The sequence below is a fragment of the Crocodylus porosus genome, unplaced genomic scaffold (genome assembly GCF_001723895.1).
Source record: "Crocodylus porosus isolate Cpor-Errol unplaced genomic scaffold, CroPor_comp1, whole genome shotgun sequence".
Classification (NCBI taxonomy): domain Eukaryota; kingdom Metazoa; phylum Chordata; order Crocodylia; family Crocodylidae; genus Crocodylus; species Crocodylus porosus.
The window spans coordinates 42,532,337-42,557,294 of NW_017728947.1; the positions used below are offsets into that span (position 1 = coordinate 42,532,337).

Here is a 24,958-nt window from a genome sequence, read left to right on the forward strand (position 1 = left end):
GGAATCAAACATTGTTACTTCCTTTGTGCACACCTGTTGTTTTTCACTGCTGAAGTTTGTGAAGCAGCTTAGATCTATGGGACAGTACACTCCAGCAAAATGAAATGGAACTAATCACATTGCACAGGATTTAAAGAAAGGTGGGTTTAGAAGGTAACTTAACTCATTTATTCAAAAACAAATTAAAACCATTTCCATAAGTGTCTCCTTGAGTTGCAACCATAGCCCCTAACTGACAAGTAGGTGTACTGCTAGACCATAAGCTTCCAAAGCAGCAACCTTCTCTTACTATGCGTTAGGAATGGTGCAATTAGACCACGTATCTAGAAGTCCCAGGTGAAATACATACGCCTTCTCATTTTAAAATTATGAAATGCTGTTATTAAACACATTCTAGCTTGCACTTTTGTTAACTTTCATGAAATTAAGCCTAGGGGTGGATTTTATTCTCTTTCTCCCTGCCTCAATAATTAAAACACCTTCATTTGCACACATTGTGCAAACATTAAGATGGAATCCTTAATTCTGAAGTTTGCCTATTCTGGTTTCTAGTCCATTTCTGATTTTTGACCGTAAAAAACCAGAAAAGTACATCTCTGAAATAATTTCTAAAGCATGATCCGACTCAGCAAGTTAAAACTTTCAGGGATCTCCAACAGCCAACTCTAAGGAGCAACATGTGATTTTCACAAAGGTATTACTACTGTAGATGAACTGCCCAGAATCTATCTATCTGCACTTGCTTTTCAAATAGGGCAAACTGTTTTGGAGATTTACTCTGGGTTATATGAACACAAAAGATGACTCCAACTAGATTCAGTCAAAAAGTTCCCCAACTGCATCCAAGCCTGGCTTAAGTATAATTCAGATTCAAGATTGAAAAGCAGATCCAGAGAACAACTGCTGGAAGAAAAAAAAAAATGCAGAGATTTATTTTAAAAACATTCTGCAATGGTCACTTGGAATTCCTAAATGAAGCCGCTATGGCATTAGCATTTCTTTAAGCAGCATATTAGGAACAACAAGGTAAAAATCAACTCAGAACACAAGTTCTGAATATCTTGGCACAGCAGGCAGCAAAGCTGGAAAACCCAAAACCAAAAAGTTCACATCAATATTGAATTCTCCAAGTTCATGTGTTTAAGCATTCCAGGGATCCAGAGGAGTTTGATCTTAATTTCCACATTCATATAATTATAATAGAAGCTGCAGCAAATGGGTTAAGCACAAATGAGAGAGGAGATGTGCATTTCCACTATCATCTGAACCTGCAATGAGAATCCATTTCGATCAATGTGTCCTGACAGTTTAGGAGAACACTTTCTTAGCAAATGAAGTAGCAAATTCCTGTAAAATGACAAAGGAGACAGACACTGGCTAGGCTGGTTTTTTCTGATGTTTGTAGGGGACAGTAAAGGTCTGAAGAACAGTCTTCCTAAACAAAAGAGTAGCTATGATTCTCACAACTCAGAGAACCTCTGTTTTCACCAAATCAGAACCTTCTCTCTCTGTGGAGGATCTCAGGATTACAACACAACTCAGTGACAAACAGCCCTTAGTGAGAAAAACATAAGGCACAAGAGATCACACAGTAGAGGAAGATACTGCACAAAGTCGCTGCCACTGCCTTCTCCGATTCCTTCCATCTATGACTAAAGTTAAGTTGAAAAGTAAGAGGCAGGAGTGTAGAACTACTTCAGCCACCAATTGCACATCAACCCCTCGCAAAGCAACAAACATCTCTTCCATCTAACTCCCCAGATAAGGGCACAAAGAATCTACCCCAAAACTAGCTATCAATCACTTTTGCCCAATTCATTACATGCATGCTATTATTCACTGTCTGGACATAAACTAAATGTGTACAAAAAGACTAAACACTAAATTTAGACAAAGAGATTACTCTTTCCTTTGCCCCCCATCTAATGACCTACTTCAAGCAATTAAAAAAACCACAACTGCCTCCTTACTGCCACAAAGAAGTCTCTTCCAGGTAGAAAGGGCACACTTAAACAGCTGTATTTAAACATGTTCCAAGGGTTGCCACATTCAGGTCACTGGTAGATTGGGAAGTCTCTCAAAACTGCACACCTTATCTGACAATATACTACATTTTCCTCCAGGAGTTGCATCCTGGGGACAGAGAATGAAAGCATTCTGGCTGATTGTAAGGGCCATCATGGGCCTGAGGGAAAAGATTATTTGAAGGCAGAATATTAAACATGGAACCTAGAGGATAAAACTGATTACATTTTGATGATCAAAAATCTGCTGAACCCAAAGGGTGAGTGTGATTAAGATATACTGCTTTCTGTAACCAAAAAACACACTAGGTAGTGAGGTAGCTTGCATCACATGTGGTGGGGATTCCAAGACAGCCATAAGTGACCAAGGACCCGTTTACAGCTATCCCCAGTTGACCCAGCTGTTGGCCAAAGTCCAGAGCAGGGTTTAAACTCACACATCTACAACTGTGGCACAGCTGTCAAGATGATTTTGCTATGGCAGCTTCCCAAATCACAGTGAAGACATAAATAAATACAATACTGATATGTATATACCACATGAGCCTTCCCTTTCAGGAGACTTTTTTGTTTTTGGTTTTTTACATACACACCCACCCACCATCCCCTCCCAGCATTCCCTTTTAGGAGCTCATTTTCCTGCCAACGTGAATTATATTAATACAACCCCGTTTTTAAATTATACTTCTAACATTAACACTTCAACTTTAACACACTTACACACCCCACAATGATGTGAATTAATATGCCAAGATGCCTAATGTCACTGGTATCATACAACTTCTAACTGATTTTGCTGGGGAAAAGCAGAGCACCAAGAATGGAAAATGTCAAACACAAGTAGCTTGTAATTAAAGGGATTCTGCTGTTGGCTGTATGTTTGTCAGTTTTCTATAAGGAGGAATGTCAAGAGGCAGATGGAGGATTAGGTTTGCTCCTGTCACTGTGCTGGGAGGTGAGGAAAAGGAGGAAGCTCATCTTTAGAAGTAACATCTTCCCTCAAAATATCTTGATAGTGAGTTCCCACCTTTCCATCTCCTCTGTTCTAAGGGAGGAAACATTATGTTAAGCATGATGAATTAAACCAAAGGCATGCATCTCTATCAGACTTCCTTCCTACCTGTAAAGTCAGCCTTTCCTCAAAACGGGTGAATATGGCTTGCCCACCCCATAACCAATTTGAGAGCAAATATTCTAAAGTCTTGGGCTCTATTTTCACTTAGCCTAGAGTCTTTTCTCTAAAGGATGATCATATTTTTGTTTTGGTAACAAGTTTAAAAACACACTGATGAGAAAAATCACCAAAAGCCACAAGGCTGCTGTGCATGAAACCAATTTCTACCTGTTTGCCAAGTAGATGATTGCAAACAGGACCGCTCAGCTGTTATTTCTACGTCCAGGTGCTCACAGTCTAAGCCTAGCTTTAGAATAGGGGTGAGCAATTATTTTGGCTGTAGGGCCAGTTAACAAGTTTTGGCAAGCTGTGCAGGGCCACACAAAATCTTTTAGAAGATATCATTTTAACAAGTTACAGAAAAAAAAAACAGGCTACAAATCGTGTACTAAAAAATCAAGCATCTACTATAACATACATAGTAAAGCAGGGCTTTCATCCAGGTTCACTGAGGGATGGAGACCAAAGTCCTGAGGTAAGTGGGTGATCTAAAGGAAAAAAAAAAAACTCACAGGAGAGGGCAACAGGGGAAGCATTCTCATTCTTCTTGACAAAGTAAAGCAATTGGCTAGTTACCTCAGGTGTCTACACATGAATGCTCAAAGCCTGAGAAATGGGCAGGAAGAATTGGAAGTCCTTATGCAGTCAAAGAACAATGATGTGATTGGAATAACAGAGACTTGGTGGGGACTTACCTTACATGACTAGAACCCTGTCATAGATAGGTATAAACTGTTCAGGAAAAAGAGGAAGAACAGTTGTGCTTTATGTAAAAGAACTGTATGATTGCTCAGAGCTCCAGAATGAAAATGCAGACAGGCCTATTGAAAGCCTCTTGGCTCCAACTCATCCGGGGAACTGATAGGTGGGATTCCCCAGGAGGCCAGTCTGAGGTGGAAGAGGGTCCAGGAGAGCTGGCTGTACTTTAAAAGAAACCTTACTAAGGATGCAGGAACAGACCACCCCGACGTGCAGGAAGACTAGCAAGTATGGCAGAAGACCAGCATGGCCTAGCAGGGAACTCTTTAGTGAACTAATACACAAAGAGGAAGCTTACAAGAAGTGGAACCTTGGACAAACAACTACAGATGAGTATATGAGTATTGCTCAGGCATGCTGGGATAAAATCAGGAAGGTCAAAGCACAACCGGAGTTGCATCTAACAAGGGACACGAAGGGTAAAAAGAAGGAATTCTACAAGTATATCAGCAACAAGAGGAAGACCAGGTAAAGGACCCACACGTTCCTAAATGGGGGAGGCAACCTAGTGACAGACAATGCAGAAAGAGCTGAAGTCCTTAATGCCTTTTTCACCTCAGTCTTCATAGGCAAGGTCAGTTTTCAGACTACCGCACCTGGCAGCACAATCTGGAGAGAAAATGAGTAGCCAACAGTGACAAAAGAACAGGTTAGGGACTATTTAGAAGAGCTGGATACCTAAAAGTCCATGGGGCCAGACACCGTGCACCTGAGGGTGCCAAGGGTGTTGGCCTATGTGATTGCAGAGCCGCTGGCCATCATCTCTGAAGATTCATGGTGGTAGGGAGAGGTCCCGGATGATTGGAAAGAGGGGAAATATAGTGCCCATTTTAAAAAATGGGAAGCAGGAGGATCTGGGGAACTACAGACTGTTCAGCCTCACAAGGGTCCCTGGAAAAATCATGGAACAGGTCCTCAAGGAATCTGTTCTAAGAAACTGGAGAAGGTGATTAGGAACAGTCTGCATAGATTCACCAAAGGCAAGTCATGCCTGACCAACCTGATTGCCTTCTACGATGGGATGACCGGTTTTGTGGATGCAGGAGAGCGGTGGATGTGATACAACTTGACTTTAGTAAGGCTTTCGAAACAAACAAACAAACAAACAAACAGTCTCCCACAACATTCTTGCAAGCAAGTTAAGGAAGTACAGGTTGGATGAATGGACTGTAGGGTGGATAGAAAAACTGGCTGGATCGATGGGCGCAGAGTGTAGTAGTCAATGGCTTGATGTCTGGTTGGCAGCCAGTATCAAACGGAGTGCTCCAGAGGTCAGTCCTTGGGCCAGTTTTGTTCAATATCTTCATCAACAACTTGGAAGATAGGATGGAGTGCACCCTCAGCAAGTTTGCAGATGACATCAAGCTGAGGGGAGCAGTGGATACACTGGAATGTAGAGCTACGGTTCAGAAACCTAGAGAAATCAGAGGATTAAACCAAAAGAAATCTGATAAGGTTCAATAAGGACAAGTGCAAACTCCTGTCCTTAGGATGGAAGAATCCCCACTCCCTACAGTCCCATGGCTGGGAGACTACAGTTGCTGCGATGAACCCTCCAGCTTAGGGGCCCCACCAATAGGAGCTATCAGCTGGAAACTTCCAGGCTCAGGGGCACATGTGAACTACCCCCCACCCTCCAAACCAAACTGGGAGCTCTGCTTCCAGCCACAGGGGCCCCTGGCCACACACTGTTAATGGCATGATAGGAAGCAGCTACAAAGCTAGTACACATTTGGTGGAATAATTTTGTAACTTATTCCTCTTTTTATCATACCATTCACTGATTGAACCTGTGGCCAGGTGACTGCCTAAGACATGATTAACTGGTTAATCACACCTGAAGTGTAACATGTAGATGAAGCCTATGTGGGTCCAAGCATTATTCATTCTGATCCTTCTCAGTGTAGGATCTACAAAGCCCCCACATGAGAAAGAAGAAATCAGCATTCAATGTGACAAGTGGTATAGAAAACCTCAATGTAATCAAAAGTAAAGAGCTCAAAAGTTCCAACAGTATTTTCTGCTGCTTTTTTCTTATGCTTACCAGCCTCATGATCCAAGCAGACACTTGTAACACAATACTTTCCATCAGCGACTGATAGGATTCAAGGGTAGCATCAACTATAGACAGGAACATCTCTTGCTACATGGTATGAAGACAAAGTAGGTGGGAAGAGGTGGTGCAGTTCCCAGGAAAAAGTCAGTTACCAAGTTGGTGTCTAGCAAGGGCAACAAACAGGCACTGAACTCTCGAATGTTACCCAGGGACCCTGGCACATGTCATGAAAGAGCACAAGGCATATTTCATAAAGCTAACTCTTACATGTTTTAAAGACAGATAGCGGCTTCACATTAAAAACTGAGAAGCTTTAAACATTATCTCCTTAATCACAAAAGCATATTCAGGATTCAACTTTGGAAATCCAAGGATTCTTTCAACTAGTTACTTTACTCCATCCTTACTAGAAGCATCTTTCTTAACAACTCTTTAACTACCACTGAAAGCTACATCAGAGAGATCCTTTTCATAAGAGCCTCTCCCAGCATCCTCCTTGAATAGCCGGTCCTTAAAACTTAGAGCTACAGGTATGTCTTTGCTAAAATGAACAACTGGCATTTGACTACTGATTATTCTTCCCTCCCAACTGGTAGATGTTTCTATTTAAGGTTTACCTTAAAAAGGAACCAGTTTCTTCAAATTGCATTTTCCCCCCAGTTTTGGGACAGGAGTAGGGAGGAGCAGGGAGGGAAGGGTTTTTAAGAACTCCCAGGGTAGTGTATTATTCAGTGGCTGCAATAGCTACCATAACAACTTGACAGGATTTGCCAATAAACCCCACCCTACTAGAGGTGTCGACCATGCCAGCAAAATTGTTAAAAGGAGTCTTTTGATTCACTAAGGGCGGCAACTCACAGTCCACCAGGATATAAAGAAAGTTGAAGTCTCTCTAAAAATAGAGATGCTTAGGCTGAGCCCTTATAAAGACAGAAGCATGGTAGCAACACCAGAGAGGTTTTAACCAAATTATTTTTGCTGTATGCACGTGTGTGTGTATTATATTAAAAATCAAACCTCAGAAGATACATGACTGAAGTTTTCATGCTGCCTGTACTGTGTTCATGAAGCAGAATGAAAAAAGGTGCAACTGTAAATGACACATTAACTGGTATGTCATTACCCTTTATATTCTTTAGTCAGGTGGGAATGATCAGGGCTTGACAGTAGAAGTAGCAGCAGTCCCAGACGACTAAACACACACACACACACACACACACACACACACCTCCTCCCATACTCTTTTCTAATGTAACAACTATTTGTTACTATACCAATAAAATAATTATTTTAAATGTACATGTGGACAAGGCTTGGGACCACTTTTTTGGATACTCCAAGAAAGATTTATATAGTTTTTACAGGGAGCGGTCTGATCTTTCAAGAGATTTTGAACAGAGATTCCAATGGTCTTCAGTGGTATTTCAAAGGGCTCGGAAGCTCTGAAAAAAATAGTTTATTTAGGGTCCAAATTAAGAATAAGCTCCTACTATCTTCAACCTCTTTCCCATTCTGTGCAGTTCAGGGGCAAGATTGGAGGGGGTTACGAACACATCTGAGTCATACAGAAGAGCCACCTTGAGTTTCTTTAAACCCTAAGCACCACAGGAGAGGAACTATCTGAAAGTAAATTTTCCAGTCTTTAGAACAACAAGCAGACAGACTGCTTTGCTTTTACATTGTTATTATCTGGGTTCTGAAATTCTGTGGTGTCTTAACTTCTCTCCACAGCAGAACTTGTCAAATTTTCTTCAGTGGGGGAGGAAAAAAACGCATAGCTTGGCATCATTCAACTACTTTGTGGTACTTTTTAAATATAAAGTGCCCTTAGGACTTCTATACAGGGATGATACATGCATGATACATGATACCCAAGATATTTATCATCTGAGATCGTGGCTGCCCATTTCCAGCACTTAAGATAGAAAAGTTAAAGGGTTCTTGACACTTAATGTAGATGTAGTCTCAGGTGTCTATACATATGCATCAAAACTGCTCTGGGCAGACTCAATTAATTAAGTCTACTGGAGCATGGTAATTATCAGGCTCCAGCTACTGCACTCCAGCAGACTCCAGCATCCTGTGCATCAGCATCCCCGTGCTGAAAAATGGTGGTGGGGGCACTTTAAAATTAAGCTCGTTAGATAAGCTTTAGTTAAAGTGCCATCACCACCATTTTTCGGTGTGGGGATGCTGATACACATGACGCTCCAGGCCCTGTATTTAGAGTGGCTCTGAGAACCTCTCTAATTAAAGCACTCCTTCCCCTAACCCTCAACCCCCAATCGCTTCCCAAAGCACATATATAAACACCCTTAATTCCTTCGGCATCTGTTCACTGAAAATACAGTGAAGTGCAACACAAGAAAGAATAACTTAATTTCACTGCCATTTAATTAGAGAAAAAAGTATCCTCCAACATGTTCCTATTTAAGTATTAGGGCCCCAGCAGGAGATTTTTGCTGGCAAATTTAGTAGAGACCATATTACATTTTTATTTAGCACAGTGACACTCAACCTTGCAGCACTGCAGGCTGGATAAAAGGCCTGGGGCTGATTCATGAGCCAGACTGGGCCCACACACCTGGATCAGGCCCCATGTGGTCTTGGCTGGTCTCCACACATTAGGATCGAATCCCATGCTACCCTGCACAATTAGGATCAAGCCCCATGCCAGGACTGGGCCCCATGCTATCCGGCCTGCTGGGCTCCCCACACATCCAGAAATTTAGCAGCAAGGCAGAAGTGCCACTGCTCCTCTGCCACTGAAATTTTGGGCCCATCAGGAGCTCCAATGGCTGAACAACATGGGACCAGGGGCTGGATCAAACCTATTGGCCAGGAGTTGAGCATGCCCAATACAGAAGAATTAGCCAAGATGGGGGTTTTGGAACATGCGGAAATAAGGAATAAAGTAATACAAGAAAATAAATAGCCAGAGACCACAGACACGGTAATAAATAGATGCATGGGAGCCAAGAACAAGAGAGTCATGAATGATGTAGCAGTGCTGCAGAACAACTAGTATTTTTGAACTGTCGAATTTGCTTAGCAACTGTTTGTCCTTATAAAGCAGGTAATCCAAACTGGTACTGCCACTGCAAGCCAATATTTTTTGGTTAACTAGGCACACTTAAAAATATATTATAGTGCATCAGGCATAAAGCAGCATGTTCAAGCTCTGGAAGGGAAGACAAACAAACAAGTCTTGTAGCCTGTACATTCATCTGAGGTAAACTGTTCACTGTCAGTCTCCCTTGGACTTCAGGTAGGTCACTTAACCTTTGGGTCCTGGGTCACTATTCATCCTATGGGAAATATTTCCCTCCCTGAGAGGTAAGAAAGAATAAATTTACATGAAGTACTAACACTACGTCAGGAGAATCTATTCCTTAAAGCTTTTATTTCTGTTGCATTCAGAGGCAGAATTAATGTTCCGACATTTCCAAGAATTTGGGTTTAAGTAAATAGTGATGACTAGGTAATCTACACAGAGAAGTTGCTATATAGTACAACCGTGATGTTCAACTGCCAGCCCACAGGGCACATACCACCTGTGAGGGCTTAGTTTGCAGCCCCCAGATTCCTCATGCAGATCCCCTCATTACTCTAACTGTGCAGCAGTCAAGATCTCCAGGCTCTCTCCCTCCCCTCTCTGAAGGCAACAGGGCAGAACATTGCAGCGCAACCTGCGGTGCCAGGAGAGACCACAGCAGGAGGTAGAGAGGTGGGGTTTCCCACCCACTTGCCTGGTATAGTGGTTGGGAAGGGGGCACCCTCCCAGTGCCCACCTGCCTGATGCCAAGGGAGTTTGTAGCTGGAGAGTTTGAGGGGGAGGACAGGATGGGCCCTGCCTGCTCAGTGCAGCCTCTGTTGATGCATCTCCAAACCGCTAAGAAGTTGGACAGTCCTGTATTACAAAATGAAGGATACAAAAAGATGGGTATGATACAACTATACATGTCAGAGGCATACAACCACCCATATTACAAAGCTGGCCAACAGATTTTCTGCCCACTCATTCTTTCCCATCTACTCAGTGAAGTAAAAATGAACTATTCCTTGCAACTGAAAGCAGTCATCTTGTATATGCTCATTGACAGCAGATCAGTGGCAGGGTAGTACCACTTGAATGCAACTGAGAGGGCAGGGCAGTGGATAGTAACTCATTTTTACAGTTTTCAAAATTGATTTTGTTAGATTTTTCTGATGGTTCAAATCACTAATTCTAAACCTTTTTACTTTAAAAGACATTTTTCAAAACAGGGATCTGGCCACCAATTCTCTACCAGGGTTAACAGAAATCACAACTAAGCACCCTTGAAAGTTTTGTTTCGTGGTAAAGTTTAAATCTCTCTCTTATAACACAAAACAACTTTTAAAACTGAACTGTGATGAAAACACAAGATATAATAAAAATAATTATGTTTAGAAGGGAAGTTAGATCCCAAGTTTATATTAAAATAACCAGCTTCTGCTAATACTTGACAGTAAAACACTTAGTTTCAAAAACTAGGCTTTTTGTCCCCTCCCCACAAAAACCTCCTTCCCTTGTAGTATTTACAACTCTAAACAATAAAGTACAGACATCAAACCTAAAAAAAAAAAGAAGTGAAAATGAGTTCACTTATTTTACTGTCCTAAAAGAACAGAAACATTATTAAAACACTGAATTTAAAAACTGAAGGTTATTAGTAAAAGGAAAAGAATTGTTTAAAGGATTTAAGTTTACTGCCACTTTAAAATGAAATGTGTTCAAAAGTTTCCTTCCCCCTACCTTTTTAAAAAGTTGCCTTTCATGCAGTACAATACAACCTGCAGCATACTCTGCATAAATACCTCAAGTGACACAAATCAAAGCATTTGCTTTCACTGCTCTTTTTACATTTTCAACAGCTGTATGGATATGGCATGCTTTTTACTGTACATTTTAACTCTGCATCAGCTAACAAATTTCTTTAAGTTTAAGCCTACACATGACAACCTACTTGCCTTCTTGTAGATTGCCAGATTTCTTCAGTTTCCCAAACTTCTGAACAGAGCTCTCATTATTAATGCTCAGCAAGAAGCCCGAGCCACTATGAATCATTACAGCGACAGACAGCAAACTCCTGCACATTAGCACTACTCCCACAATACTTCAGAATAGGACAGGAGAGAAGTCCCTACAGCAACTGAAAGCCTCAGCTAAGCTGTTAAAAGTTGGTGCTCATACTAAGAACCCTCATGCACCTTCAGCAGGAGAGAACAACAGAAGAAGAAAAGAGTATGCTAGCCTAGTTTATGATACTCCAACAACACCAAATATTCTGTTTTTTCTGAACGCTAGTGTATCAATCTGCCCTCAGAATGACTGAGGGGACAATGTGCAGGTCAGAACCTTAAACTCCCCACTTCAGGGAAAGTGAATTAGATGAAAGCTGTGGATAACCATCCACAAATTAGAAGCTGAAGTTAGAACTGTAGTTTAAAGAAACTGCCCTATGAACCTGTGTAGTAGTGGGCAATTAGAGTTCAACCCTTAATTCTAGGGTTTGCAAAAGCTGAGCATGCTGACTCAGTCTAACCCAAACTTGTAGCTAAGCACATGCTGCAATACACCCGTTAGCCAGGGAAAGCTAACAGCATACTATATGGAGGAATATTATAGAAATATACAAAAGGTATCAGAAAATGCACCCATTTGCTCAGTGAACTAATCTGGAAGTTAGTGTCCAACCAGAAGCATCAATTATTTTTGCTGTATACAGGAAAAGAAACACAGTAACAGTGAAAACAAAAGTAAAGCCTTCATCAGAAATCAGAGTGTTTAGTCTCCAAATGGGATGCATCTCTTTGCTTTGCAAAAAACTGCAGCTCCCCATGCAAACTCCTGAAAATAGCCAGCAAAAAGAAAGCTACATACATATGAATCTCTTGTGTGTGAAAAGTCTCTTAATCCTAATGTGCTGCAATCCTCATTACAACAGCTATTCTTTTTTAAAAGGGTTCTCTTTTAGGGTACTAGCAGCTCACTGGCCTCGTAACTGGGATGATAAAGCAGCTTAAGTCCTGCTTTAAAATTCTGATGATCAGAGAACTCACTGTATAACTACAACCATATGACTATAAAAGTAGGAAAGTATAAAAGCAGTTTGAGATTTTATATTAACCATTTCCTTCTCAAGACCACTAACAGCAGACTATACAAATTCAATTTAATTAAAAAAATTAAAATAAACTCATGCCTTATCATAAGTGGAAAAAAAGTTCTTTATTGTGTGCTTTAAGATGCTATTTTAAACAAAGATGCAGCTTTTCCTTTAATTTCCCCACAAACATTACCTCAAAACAACCCACCTTTCACCTGCCACCCCTTCCACCTAAATGTACAACATATTTCAGAATAAGTTATGTTTAATTGCTTGTTTAGTTCTTTTATGATGTAACTTTATATACATTCAAATTGCAATTATATAGTTACTGTAAGAGACATTTTTCTCAACTTTGAAGTTCTCACCTTTTAGCTCCATGTCACACCATCTGTCCCTACTAGGGCAAACAAAAAATGGCAGTCAAAGAGACTCACCTTCTGAAATCCAGGAAAACTAACCCTGAAACCTTCAAGGGCCTTCTGAGCCTGCTCAGACAACCACATGCAGAGGATTGTTCCAAATTTTAAAGAACAAGCCACTATCACGTGAGATGCATACCAATACAAACACGAAACATTTAGCTTTAGTTGAATTCATCTTCCAACTCAACTGTTTTATAGTCTCCTTGATTCACTGTCCAGCTGATAAAACACAGCTTAGCATTTCAGTAAGCAAATTCCAAGATGAATGTTAACAGACTCCTTTAGAAAGAACACAGTTCATGGAAGTAGGTATTTAAATCTGTTTTCCCACTGCAGGGAACCCTACATTTTTAAGGGTCATCCATTAGAATTGTTTTCTACTTCTATAGAAAGTCCAGTAGAGTAATCATTTATCAACCAATAGCTACTTTAAATCCACCTATGGAGTAATCCCCACCAAATAGCTAACTTTATTATAGTAGTCAGCTATGGGGAACAAAAGGCCACTAAAGATCAGCTGTACAAGCAACCTCAGAATTATTGAGCAGTTATCCCCCAAATATGCTGGGCTGATCTCAGACTTCAAACATATGAAGGAAAAAAAATTAGAAAATCTTGTTCAAGTCATACTGAGTAAAAGACTAAGCATTGTCTAAATAAGGATTTATTGGTTTAAACCAAGCAAGCAAGTCTCAAATAACTCATCTCCAAATCATATCACTGTGAAATTCCCAGTCTTGTCCCACCTGTTTTATTTAAAAGGTAAAAACTTATAGTTTAAATACCACAGATTTATTATCAGATTTTTCCATCAACATAGGTGACTGGTTCTATCAGTCGACTGTTTGATGAGCTCCACTTATTCATCTGTATTTTGTTTTGTTAGAGAAATCAAACAAAATCCAAAACAACTAGCTGCCCACACTTATTTTCACACATAAAGAAATTTAGCAGCTCTCTTAGAAGCTGGGAGCAGACATATTAGAACATGATGTTAAATATATCCCCATTTCCCTACCTGTTTCTCACTCAAAGCTGTGATTTTGGCTTGGAGTTCATGAAGCTGTTTCTTCAAATCAGCGTTCTGATTAGAAAGAAAAAATATCTGTGAGAGAGATATTCCATTTGTTAAAACACAGAATAGTAGAAGGATGACTCTTTGCATAACATACTACAGATAAGAAAGCACCTCTGGACATACAGCCAATCAGATTCTTCAAGAAGACTAATACAGCCTTATTCAAAAGTAATTTGGTACAACAATCTTTAGCAAATCTTTCTAGTAGTCAGCAAGATTTCAGAGGAAGAACAATTTGAAAGGACTTAATTAAAACATCCACAGGTGCTATATACAAAATAATTATGTTACAGTTATCATTGAAATGTCAAACCAAATACAATGAGAGAAGAAAACTTTAGTATTGTCTATGGGATGCATAATGTGCTAACTAAAGCACCGTCCAACATTTGAGCTAAGTACAGACATTTGGGGGCATTAGGGGGACATTAAATCAATTCAAAACAGCTGCCTGATATCAAGTAAGTCAGCTAGCCAAGGCATTGGGGGTCCTGCCATCTGGAGGGGTTCAGGGGTCCTCCAGGGGATGGGGGAGCTGCAAGCCACAGATGGGGTGGAAGAGGACCAGGTGCGAGCACCCCAGGGCTGAGGCCAGTGGCTGGGTTTTCCCAGGCTTAGGGCTATGCAGGGGAAGTGGACAGAAGCTCCATTGCACCAGTTTGACCTAAAACTGAATGAGTCTGATTAAATGTATATACAGCTTTATCTTAAACCTGGTTCTGCAATTTTTAAGCTAGTCTGTGTGCATGGAAGTTCTGTTCAGTTACAGGTTTATACTGATTGCCAGTCACTGACACCGGATCTGTAAAAAAGTGTAAGGTTGGTACTAGGAAGAGCTACGTTTAAATCAGACAGCCATTTTGAACCTCCTGAATGTCTGTACTTAGCCCTGCTGCTTACACACAAGCCTTAAAGCAGACATTTGACTGCATAGGACATTAGTGGCTACATACGTTAATAGTTAACTAACATACACATGCAAAGAAGAGTGGAATGTGTCTATTTTATCCTCTCTCAATTTCTCATTGGGCTTTAGCCTACATTTAGAAGGGTTGTAGCTGCCTTAACAACACATTGCTAATGTTAGCACTTAACCTACACGGGCATTTTCCTCAAGTCTAAGATTTTTGAGAGCCATAAACAGCTCACTGTACAAGATGTGACAAGCAACTCAATTTTTGTTTACTAAAAAAAAAAAAAAAAAAAAAAAAATAATTATAAGTAAAAGGCATTCCATCTCAGAAGCTTATTGAGCAAAATCTCATTTTGTGAGGAGACTGGCAAATGTACACATTCTCCCTTTCTTCATTTTTATTTATGTGATCTTTTACCTAAATCCAAATCCTTGGATCTGGGGCCTACATACTGTCCCTCTACAAAGCACCCTGCACAACTATGGTGCTATATAAAAGTATTAAAACATGAAGCTCTAATATCACTAGAGACACAACATGCTTAATATACCTTTCACACAACTTTGAAATGCATTCTAATCCTGATCTACATTCCCTTACCTGCTACTGTACTCCTAGGATGACATAAAGCTCCAACAAATCCAAATTTGGAGCTGAAGCCCTCCTTTGCTCTGCCTGTATTGGGCCCTCTGGACATCTCTGCAAATGCCTCTCAATCTTAACCCGAAGCATTTGTGGCTATTTTGAGATGGGTAAGAGTTTCTTAACAGAAACCTCTCACCCTTCTAAGCACTGAGCATAGTCAGATGATATGAACACTACAGAAGATAATGTAAGTGTATTCATTTAAATACAATCAAAATGGGGGAAAAAAGCCTCTCTTCTTATATTCACATACATGGAAACCTCACTAAATACACTACCATTAAACTGCTGCCAAAAAACAGTATAGGCTCATCCAGATGAGCGTGGCCATGCAGTATGTGGCACTGCAAACATTTGCAGTGCCACATAAATCACACAGTCCAGTGTTCTCTGCGCTGCAAGGGTATGTTGCCCAAGCATTTTCTGTGCCAGATTTTTCCCCCGCATGTTTTTTTTGGCCCCTGGATATAAAGGAGGGGGGAGAGAAAGAATAAGAGAGTGGTAACCTGGAACACACACACACACACTCAGCTGTAGGATCACCATGTCTTGAAATGCTGTTGACTGTGGTGTGGCTCAGCTCAATGAACTATATGGTAAATCATGAGAATTTTGGTTCTGGACTATTATCATGTACTAGTCCAGAACCAAAATTCTCAGTGGGAGGAGGACATATTCAAGGCTAACTTCCAATAATTAGATACTATACATGGAAAGTTATTACAAATGTATAATTAGGTTTTATATATAGAACATTTATTGAGGGGGTGTCTAATATTCAGGGTAATCTTACATTTGAGTATATATGGTACATTACAATTTAGAATTTGTGATTTTTCTAACACAGGGTAACTTTTTGGGCCTCTTAATCATAACGGTGTCCCTTAATAAATGGTACAGGGGCTGCTGTATTCTACAGCTGACTTCTGAGCCATTAAATTCAAAACCAATAATTTGATTCTATACCTGGAAAATTATAACAAATTTACAAATTTTCCATATATAGAATCTAATTACTGGGGGGGGGAAGGTCATCTTATATTCAAGAAAATATAGTACTTGACCCAACTTTGAGACCTAGCACAAAAAAGATTCCATAATTTAAAGCACCAAAGGGAAAACGTTTTTACCAATAAATGAAGCACTGACTTGCTTTCCCTAAATGATTTCTTAGTCACCTTTCAAGGTTACACATGATTCCTTCCACTCTTATTATCTTACCTTCTTGTGCCTTTAATATCTATGAAAAACAACTCCTCACTTCATGTTCTTGTACCTCAAGTTTCCTCCCACATACTACACCAATGCCTGGAACGCTTTTATGAAAAACCCTATATGTCAAATATAGAATTCTCCTATGGTTACTTAGGGCCAAATTCTAATACCTTTTAGGCAGCCAAAATGGCAGTTCTCCAGCCACGGCATTTACATATAATTTGTGATTCGATTACCTATGCAATGTGAATGCATAAGCATCTATGCAGCTATTAAGCATGCAAATCAGGATCCACAGCATCATTTGGGCATGGAAAGGATAATAAAAGTTGGCCCTTAGTAAAGATTGTATTCCATCCAGGCAAGTTCCTTCGAATAGGAACAGGTCTCCTTGCTTGCACAGTCTTGAACCTGTTGTCAATAAGTGGCCTGTTTGTTTAAAGTACTAACAATTATGGTTATAGTAATGAAGTGAAACAGGTATTCACTACACATCAAGACTCCCAAAACATATCATGAATCAGGTCAAAAACATGACAAACTCACAGCTATTACTAAACAGGTTCAATTTAAACACTGGTGGCATAGCCATAGAGGCAACATGCTCATTTACCAACTATTAATTCCTCAGCTAACCAATGCTAATTATAATGCTTATTTTATCACATACATTTTAAAGAGAGTTAGAGCAGGACCATCCACCTCTAAGAGTAGTATTTAGTGAGTGAACATCCAATGTCACATACAACTTACTGGACACGGTGCATCATATCGGTTCTTACATCTTAACTTTAACAGTAAAATAAGCAGTGTAAAAACAAATTTCATCCTTACCTGTGGATCTTGCTTCATTTGGGCAACCAGTTTCTAGACAGAAAGAAAGATGCATTGATACATCATAAGGTTCTCAATCAAAGCCATTTATTTAGGCAGTTTGTGCAATGGTCTTCATTAGAAGCTGAGCATGCTGTCATTTATTATTTAACAAACAGGATTAGGTCATTTTTTTTTCAAATTTACAGAAATATGGTAATTAATGTAAGGAGACCTCTCTACTAATACTACAGTCAGCCTATTAACTTTTACACTTAGCTGAAGGATGCTACTACAGTTTCTCCTTTTCAAAACAGTTCTTGAAAAAGGATTCTTTTGATGGACAGTTTAAGCCAGCTGGATAACCTAAGAGCTGTGTGTCCTCAAAAATTGCTGCCTTCTTTGCCCACAGCCACAGGGAACATAGAACAGAGAGAACTACTTCAGATACAAAAGCAGTTTGTTTTTGTATCCGAAAACAAGCACAGCACATTTCAAGTACTATGGAATCGCCTGTGTATTAGCTTGGCTGGTACCACATAAGAGACCATGTTTAAAACTTCTTTGCCACTTTTATCCCCCAAGCCAGAGTGATTAAGATCATCGTGGAAGAGATGCTCTCCACATGCAAGGGGAAGTAGACAGATGGCTACCATTCATTGCTCTTCCTCCTTTTAGTTCCTTCAAGCAGCTGTAGGAGGGTACTGTCTGTATAGCTAAGCTGGAAGAAAGTTTCCAGGATTTTGCTAAGGAATCCAAAACCCCAGAATGAAGAGACAAGGTCAATGCAACAATCTCGTTTTTTGTTTTGGTGGTGACATTGCAAAATTTAGCTCTGGATCTGAAAAGGGCACACTAAAATTCCATACTTGCTTCCCTATCCCCTTATTGCAAAGGAAAAAAAGAAGGGTGGGGGGCCAAATTATAAGAACAAGGGAAAATTACAAGAACATAAGTAAGGTAAATTGCTGTATTCTAAATTTCACACAAATGAATGCTGCTTGAAGAAAAAAAAGAATTGTGAATTACTGTTGCTTAGAGAATTTACACACTTTATATATAAATTATAAAAGTCTTTTCACACCACAATTTGGGCATGGATAACAGAGGAACTGTGATCTTCAAAGTTTATATCCTTGTCCCATTTATATCAGTTCCTCAGTGCTTGCAATCTGGACATATGCCAAGACAAATCTGCGTGCGTGCGTGAATTTAAGTGTGTAGAAACTAAAAATTGTTTTGTCATAGGGCAACCTGAAGTCAATTTGACTATAAATTGCTCTTCCTACAGCATTAAGCTTCAGCAAATAAAAAAGTTCAGTGATCACAACATTGTTCCACGCTCCCAGTAGGCAAGAATTCAATGTTAGATAGAACAGAAACAGAAGCTTGGTTTGGGATGTTTAAAATTTGTTTTGTTCTCTCCAGTCTTGCAAAAAAGTGATACTCCAGTTTCTCCCCATTCTTCAGCCCCCAGGAGACTAAGTATGAACCTAGTCTATTATGAGGGGAGCCAAATGCAGCTTCTTTTAAAACCTCTCATTTTAATTCCTGAATTAACAAATGATGACAAGTACTTTGACACAGAAAGTGAGGAACTACCCAAGTAATATTCCAGGTCAAAGTGAAGTACAGAGCTTGCTCTCATCACCAGGAGAATCTTTCAGTTTACGAGAAGTTATGGTATCCAACAGCTAGTCCAGTCCAGTACTTATTTCTGGAAGATCTTTTTGACCAACAAAAAAGTAGATGTACAATAGTACAGGAAAATCTATTTTAAATTCACTGCACCAAGGGGACTCATAAATGATGACTAATTATCCACAAGAGAATTATTTAAAATCAGTAGTTAGCCAGTTTAAAAATTTTATGAAAATAAAAGTTTTTGGGTTTGTCTTCGTTTTTTTTCTCTTTTATCATTTATGGTGAAGAAAAAAATACATTTAAAACCTCTAAATGCAAGCTACGTACTTTGGCTTGCTATATATGAACTATGTGATTATAGAAATAAATACTTAATGTACAATTTCTTACTACAAAATAATAAGAGTGATAATTTGTGGGAACTGCAAAATTACAAATGTCAAAGATCCCTGGCTTTGCATTCTTACATGCACTCATTACCAAAATAAAAGATGGAATGGTTGACTATGGCTAGTTAAGCCATGCAGAACTGAAGAGCATCCAATGTTTTATGAAAATCAGCTGGATTGATCATTGCAATGGAGTGCATAGGTTAGTACCTCCCCTTAGCCAACTAATTATCAGGAACAAATTCCACTGTGATTTCTTATGGGTGTACATTAGAAATGACCAATTACACTGTAAACAGATGATGAATTAGCCAGAGGGTTGTGTGTACAAACCAACAGGGTTCTGGCAAAGATTCAGAGCACCAGTTAAAGAAGACCGTAGTAAATCATTATCCCAGAGACTAATACGAAAGACGTCACTTTATGTCTACTTTCCAAATGATGCTTTCAGTCGTTCTCAGTAGTTTGTACCTCCAAACTCGAAGCTAATCTCATTATGTAAATTTAAACTACAGCCATATAAATATGCAATATCAAAACTAAAAGATAATTCCACAGAGAGCACAAAAACTCTCATGTGACCTGAATATATCAGAATAGTGAGGGACGCAGCAACTTAGTTAAAAAATTCTACACATGGCAGACGACCATCACCTTAAGAGTTTTTTCATCTTCTCTCAACTGTCACAATATTTTTCCATATGACCAGAGTATCATAGAAAGTGAGGGTTGGAAGGGACCTCAGGAGGTCTTCTAGTGCAACCCCCTGCTCAAAGCAGGACCATCCCCAACTAGATCATCTCGGCTACGGCTTTGCCTAATCCAGCTTTTAAAAACCTCCAAGGACGGAGAGTCCACACCTCTGAGTAATCTGTTCCAGTGTCTTACTACCCTTGTAATGAGAAAAGATTTTCCCAATTTCTAATCTAAACTTCCCTTGTTGCAACTCAAGACTATTGCTCCATGTTCTGTCATCTGTCACCACTGAGAACAGTCTAGCTCCATCCTCTTTGGAGCCACCCTTCAGGTAACTGAAGGCTGCTATTAAAATTCCCCCTTGGTCTTCTCTTCTCCAGACTAAATAAACCCAGTTCCCTCAGCCTCTCTTCACAAGCCATGTGCCTCAGCCCCCTATTATGCCAATTCAAGCAAGGGTCATTTTTGATCCATTTTCCCTCCAGCATCAAAGGATGCACCATTTCCAGGTCTTCCCACTGCTTTGCTCCACAGAGAAACTTCCAACCCACACAATTAATTCCGTTACCTGGGGGGAGAGGGGTGCTGGCATCTCCCTCCCCCAGGGGATGCAACCCCACTAAACCCTGAGCACCTAGGTACAGCTCACCAGTTTGCTGCCTGCTCTAACACCCTTGTGCAAACAGCAACAGCAATCCTACTACCTATCTCCGTGAAAAGGATGAGTCAGAGAATGGAAACCACCAGATACGTCTCAGCTCTGCCCCAGTGTGGCATGCACAGAGCAAGCCCACTGAGTCTCAGCTCTGCCCTGGCATGAGCATTAATCCAACTCCTGTTCTGCTGTGGCACACAGTGAGCCTGCTAGTCTCAGCTCTGCCCTACTGCAAGTGCTAATCCAACTCCTTCCCACCCCTCACCCCCCACACTCAATCCCAATTCACTGAAATGCACGCAAGATTTTAGTCTTTCATTTTTCATTCCTTTTTCTTTACTTCTGCCTGTTTCTTTCAAACAGTTCTTTTAAAGGATTTTCCCCTTCTACACACAGCTCTTCCCATGGGGGGTTTCTCTACCTCCAAGCTGTATGCCACACTCCCCCAACCTCTTCCACCCCTGAAGAGACAGTCCTGGCTCCTGTCCACACCACTGCTCACTAGGCTCTCTAGTGGTTGCCACAGAGCACTAAGGTAAGCCTGCTCCTTTCAAGGGTAGAAACTGCCCAGAGAGGGCCCCAAGAACCAGGCAGAACCCCCACAGGTACAGGTTGCCATTGCAGCAGGCTATGGAGGGAATTAACCTACACCTGCACCCAGTCAGCTGGCCAGAAGAAGGCTGGGCCCTGGACGCATATAAACCCGAGGGCTGGGACTAAAGGGTTAGTTCTCTGGCAGCAGCCAAGAGGGAAGGAGCTCTTGTAGAGATAGCTACTTAGAGATGCTTGACTGTCTGTTCTGAAGCTGGTAGGATTAAGGGGCTATAGGAGCTCATAAGTGCTGGTGGGAAGGAGGCACATTAGACTAAGAGAGAAGCTTGCCTCAGATGGTGGACCCTAGGTTACTGTTATGTTGTAGCCCAGGGGCCTGTGTTTTCTGTTATTTATGCTGGTGGACTGGGATAAGGCTATTGGGGAGAAGGCAGCAGCAGCCTCATTGGGGCACAGCATCAGAGGTGTCAAGACAGGGCTTGCAGAGAGCCTAGCACCAGAGGTTGCAGTTACCCTTTTGAGGCTAAGGGTGCAGTGACAACAAGAGGCTGAACTAGACTGAGGCCTCAACACAAGAGACAACATCTAAATACCATCTGCAAGGCATGGGACATGGTAAAAGGGAAAGTTTTGGAGCCACGCATCTAGCCCATAATCATAAGGCACCTCCTAAGTGTGGGACCCAGTAAGGGGTCCAACAACCCACAGGGTTTAGAGGAGTCTGTCAGGACTGTGACCAAGCAGCAACCCGAGGGCAGCCTCCTGATTCCTCATTTAAACCAGCAAGATGTGGCAGGTGAGATTAGTAGGCACCCACAGGGTGGAGATGGCAGCATTATGGTGCCCTAGGGACATCATGGCCATCCCTGGGGAGGCCATATTGTGACAGTGGCAAGTCATAGTTGTGCAGGTCTAAGATGGCATTAAGCCTTAACCTGCGACTGATCTGAAACTGTTCTGGATCCAAGTCTGGAATGCCGTCCTGTCATAAAATGTTTTAGACATACCTGCAACAACACCCTTCAATTCAAGGTCCATTTAAATTTTTTTTAAAAAAACAACCCCACCCCCACCACACACACACACACAAAAACCCCACACATCTTGCCTCCTAAGGATTTCCCAAGTCATGAATAAGAATGTGTCAAATTTCAGTTGTCACAGAAGTACTAGTATGTTTGGATGATTTGGGGGAAGAGTCTGGCATACGTATGTAGGGAAAACAGATACCATTGTATAAAGTGAAAACAGCATTCTAAACACTGCATTCCACTTGGGTACCAGCATGATGAACACTTTAGTACAGTGCCTTGGGCCATTTAGAAAGCATTCATAGCCTCAAAACAAACTTTATGACTTTCACAAGAAAGATGAGGACTTCTTGAAAAACACAAAAAGACACTAATCTGAAGTTCTGGAAGCTCATCTTCAGGTTTTTGGGGTTTTTTTTTTTTAAACAATCCTCCTTTCTCCAGCAAGCTCCTCATGATCTAAAGAACACACAGAAGATTAAAAGAAAAAAAAAATAAAAGGAGAAAAAGAAATGGAGGATATCTGGAGTTTTGTTACAAGTTCTTCCTAGCTGGCCTTCATACTTAGCAACTTTTATTTCAATAGGGCTCATAACATCCCTGTGAGCCAGCCAAATATAATTACTCCCCTTTTACTGGCATTTGCATCTAAATGTTGGTGTATATTCATCAATGTGGTAGCTGAGGCACAAAAAGGAAAACCTATTTGAGCACAGAAAGTCAGTGTCAAAACCAGGAATACAACTGAAATAAACAATATCATCCCACTGTCCTCATTTCATATGTGTTCAACAGCAATGGTGAATTTCAAATGCTCCAGGTACTCAAGTAGTTCGTTGTTCTCATATTAATACAACACTTTTGGGTGTCTCGCTATGGATTCAGAAACGTTATTTCAAACTTTGTTCAACACTTACAGCTTCAATGCAAATGGATAACGGTCATGTGGGCCAAGTTGTCAAAGGTGGCTGAAATGATGCTAACCATATCATTCCTGTGTCCCTTTGGACTACAGGAACTGGAGTACTTTACTCCAGCTAGCGCAAGTGGCCATTTAGGCTCAAGCAAACCTTCTACCTTTTGAAAAAGCCAATATTGTATTACAGTAAAATGTCCCATAGTTACGGTTGAATTCTACACATGCTCTAAAAAGTTTGTCAAATCTATATTGGTCTCATAACACATGAAGAACATCTCAGTGTTATAATACAGAGATGCCACCAGAGGACTCAACGAATTGGGTGATATGGACATCATCTATTCCAGTCCAACTGCAAAGGAATTTCAAAACAGGTAGAGTGCCACATAAAGCCAGCTCACTACTGCCAGTCCTTTCTCTTTTGTTGCACCCAACAAATAATCAGGAAGCAGTTTAAAAAAAATAAAATAAAAAAATAAAAAATGAACAAAAAGGAAAATATTCTCTACCCCAGCCCACCCCACCCCAAAAGTAGTATACAGAGCTCACTAGAGTTCACTGCCACAGGATGTTGTGGAGGCCAGTAATATAACTGGGTTGAAAAAGGGAATTACATAAAATTATAGGATGAGTCTACCAGGAGAGATCAAACAGTAGTTAGCAACATAACCTACTGCTGGTGACTGAGAGGGTAAGACAAGCAATAGAGATTTCTAAATTTCCTCTAAAATATCAGCTACTTGTAACTGTTAGAGATAGGATATTAGGCTAACTGCATTTCTGATTTGATCCAGAAGGGTTATTTTTATATTATGCTAATACACCTAAAAAAAAGTCTCCCGAGTATTATAATGGAATAGCAATAGAATCACAATTAGCCATTTAGGATTTGGCAAGGGGGTAAGAATCCCAACTTTAGGGGGGAAAACAGATTTTAACATCCAAATTACTACCTGAAATCAGACCTTGCAGTCTACCCAACTGAGTCTTTCATTTTCGACTGCAAGGTCATTTTCGACCTTGAGAGATGTGGGCACTGGGGTTCCCCAGGACTCGGTCCTCAGGCCCGCACTGTTCAACATCTTCATTAGTGATTTGGACAAGGGGGTGAAAAGCACCTTGTTCAAGTTCGCAGATGACACTAAGATGTGGGGAGAAGTGAGCATGCTAGTTGTAGCCTGTCTCTCTTTTCTAGATCAATAGGTTACAGAGGTGGGTGGATGAGAACAGGATGGGTTTCAATATAGACAAGTGCAAAGTATTGTACCTGGAGAGGAAGAACCAGCAGCATACCTACAAGCTGGGGAACTCCCTTCTCATCAACACAAAGGCAGAGAAGGATCTTGGTGTCATTGATTCCAAGATGAACATGGGCCACCAATATGGGGACGTGGTCAGGGCAGCTAGAAGCTGGAACCAACTTCCAAGGGAAGTGATGCTTGCTCCTACCCTGGGGGTCTTCAAAAAAGGAGGCTAGACAGCCACCTAGCTGGGGTCATTTGATCCCAGCATCCTTCCTGCCCATGGCAGGGGGTCAGACTAGATGATCTGCTTAGGTCCCTTCTGACCCTAGCTACTATGAAACTATTACAGAATTTTGTGCTTTTGCAACCATAAACCCTGGTTTCCATTTAAAAAAAACAAAAACAAAACAACTGCTAGAGTTGCTATTAGCAAAGTATCTAAACACCAGAGAAATCAGTTTATTTAGCATTCCACAAGTTCTCACTGAAACACTAGGATTTAAAAGATTAACTGTTCTGAGAATCGTGATAATAACCATGTGTGATTTTAGGACAAGATGGACATAGTTAAATGAAAATCCATTGCTTCAAATG

At 40.6% G+C, this 24,958-nt stretch overlaps 1 protein-coding gene across 10 annotated transcripts in view; it reads right to left on the reverse strand.

Annotated features, from left to right (window-relative positions):
- PHF21A (PHD finger protein 21A) overlaps positions 1 to 24,958 on the reverse strand; it is a 194,675-nt gene that overhangs the window by 145,448 nt on the left and 24,269 nt on the right. For all 10 annotated transcript variants that reach the window (XM_019551193.1, XM_019551196.1, XM_019551194.1 and 7 more), the window contains 2 exons: positions 17,256 to 17,288; positions 13,588 to 13,653 (listed from right to left, as the gene is read on the reverse strand). In XM_019551193.1, the coding sequence (XP_019406738.1) occupies positions 13,588 to 13,653; positions 17,256 to 17,288 (99 nt within the window). The remainder of the gene's footprint in view (positions 1 to 13,587; positions 13,654 to 17,255; positions 17,289 to 24,958) is intronic.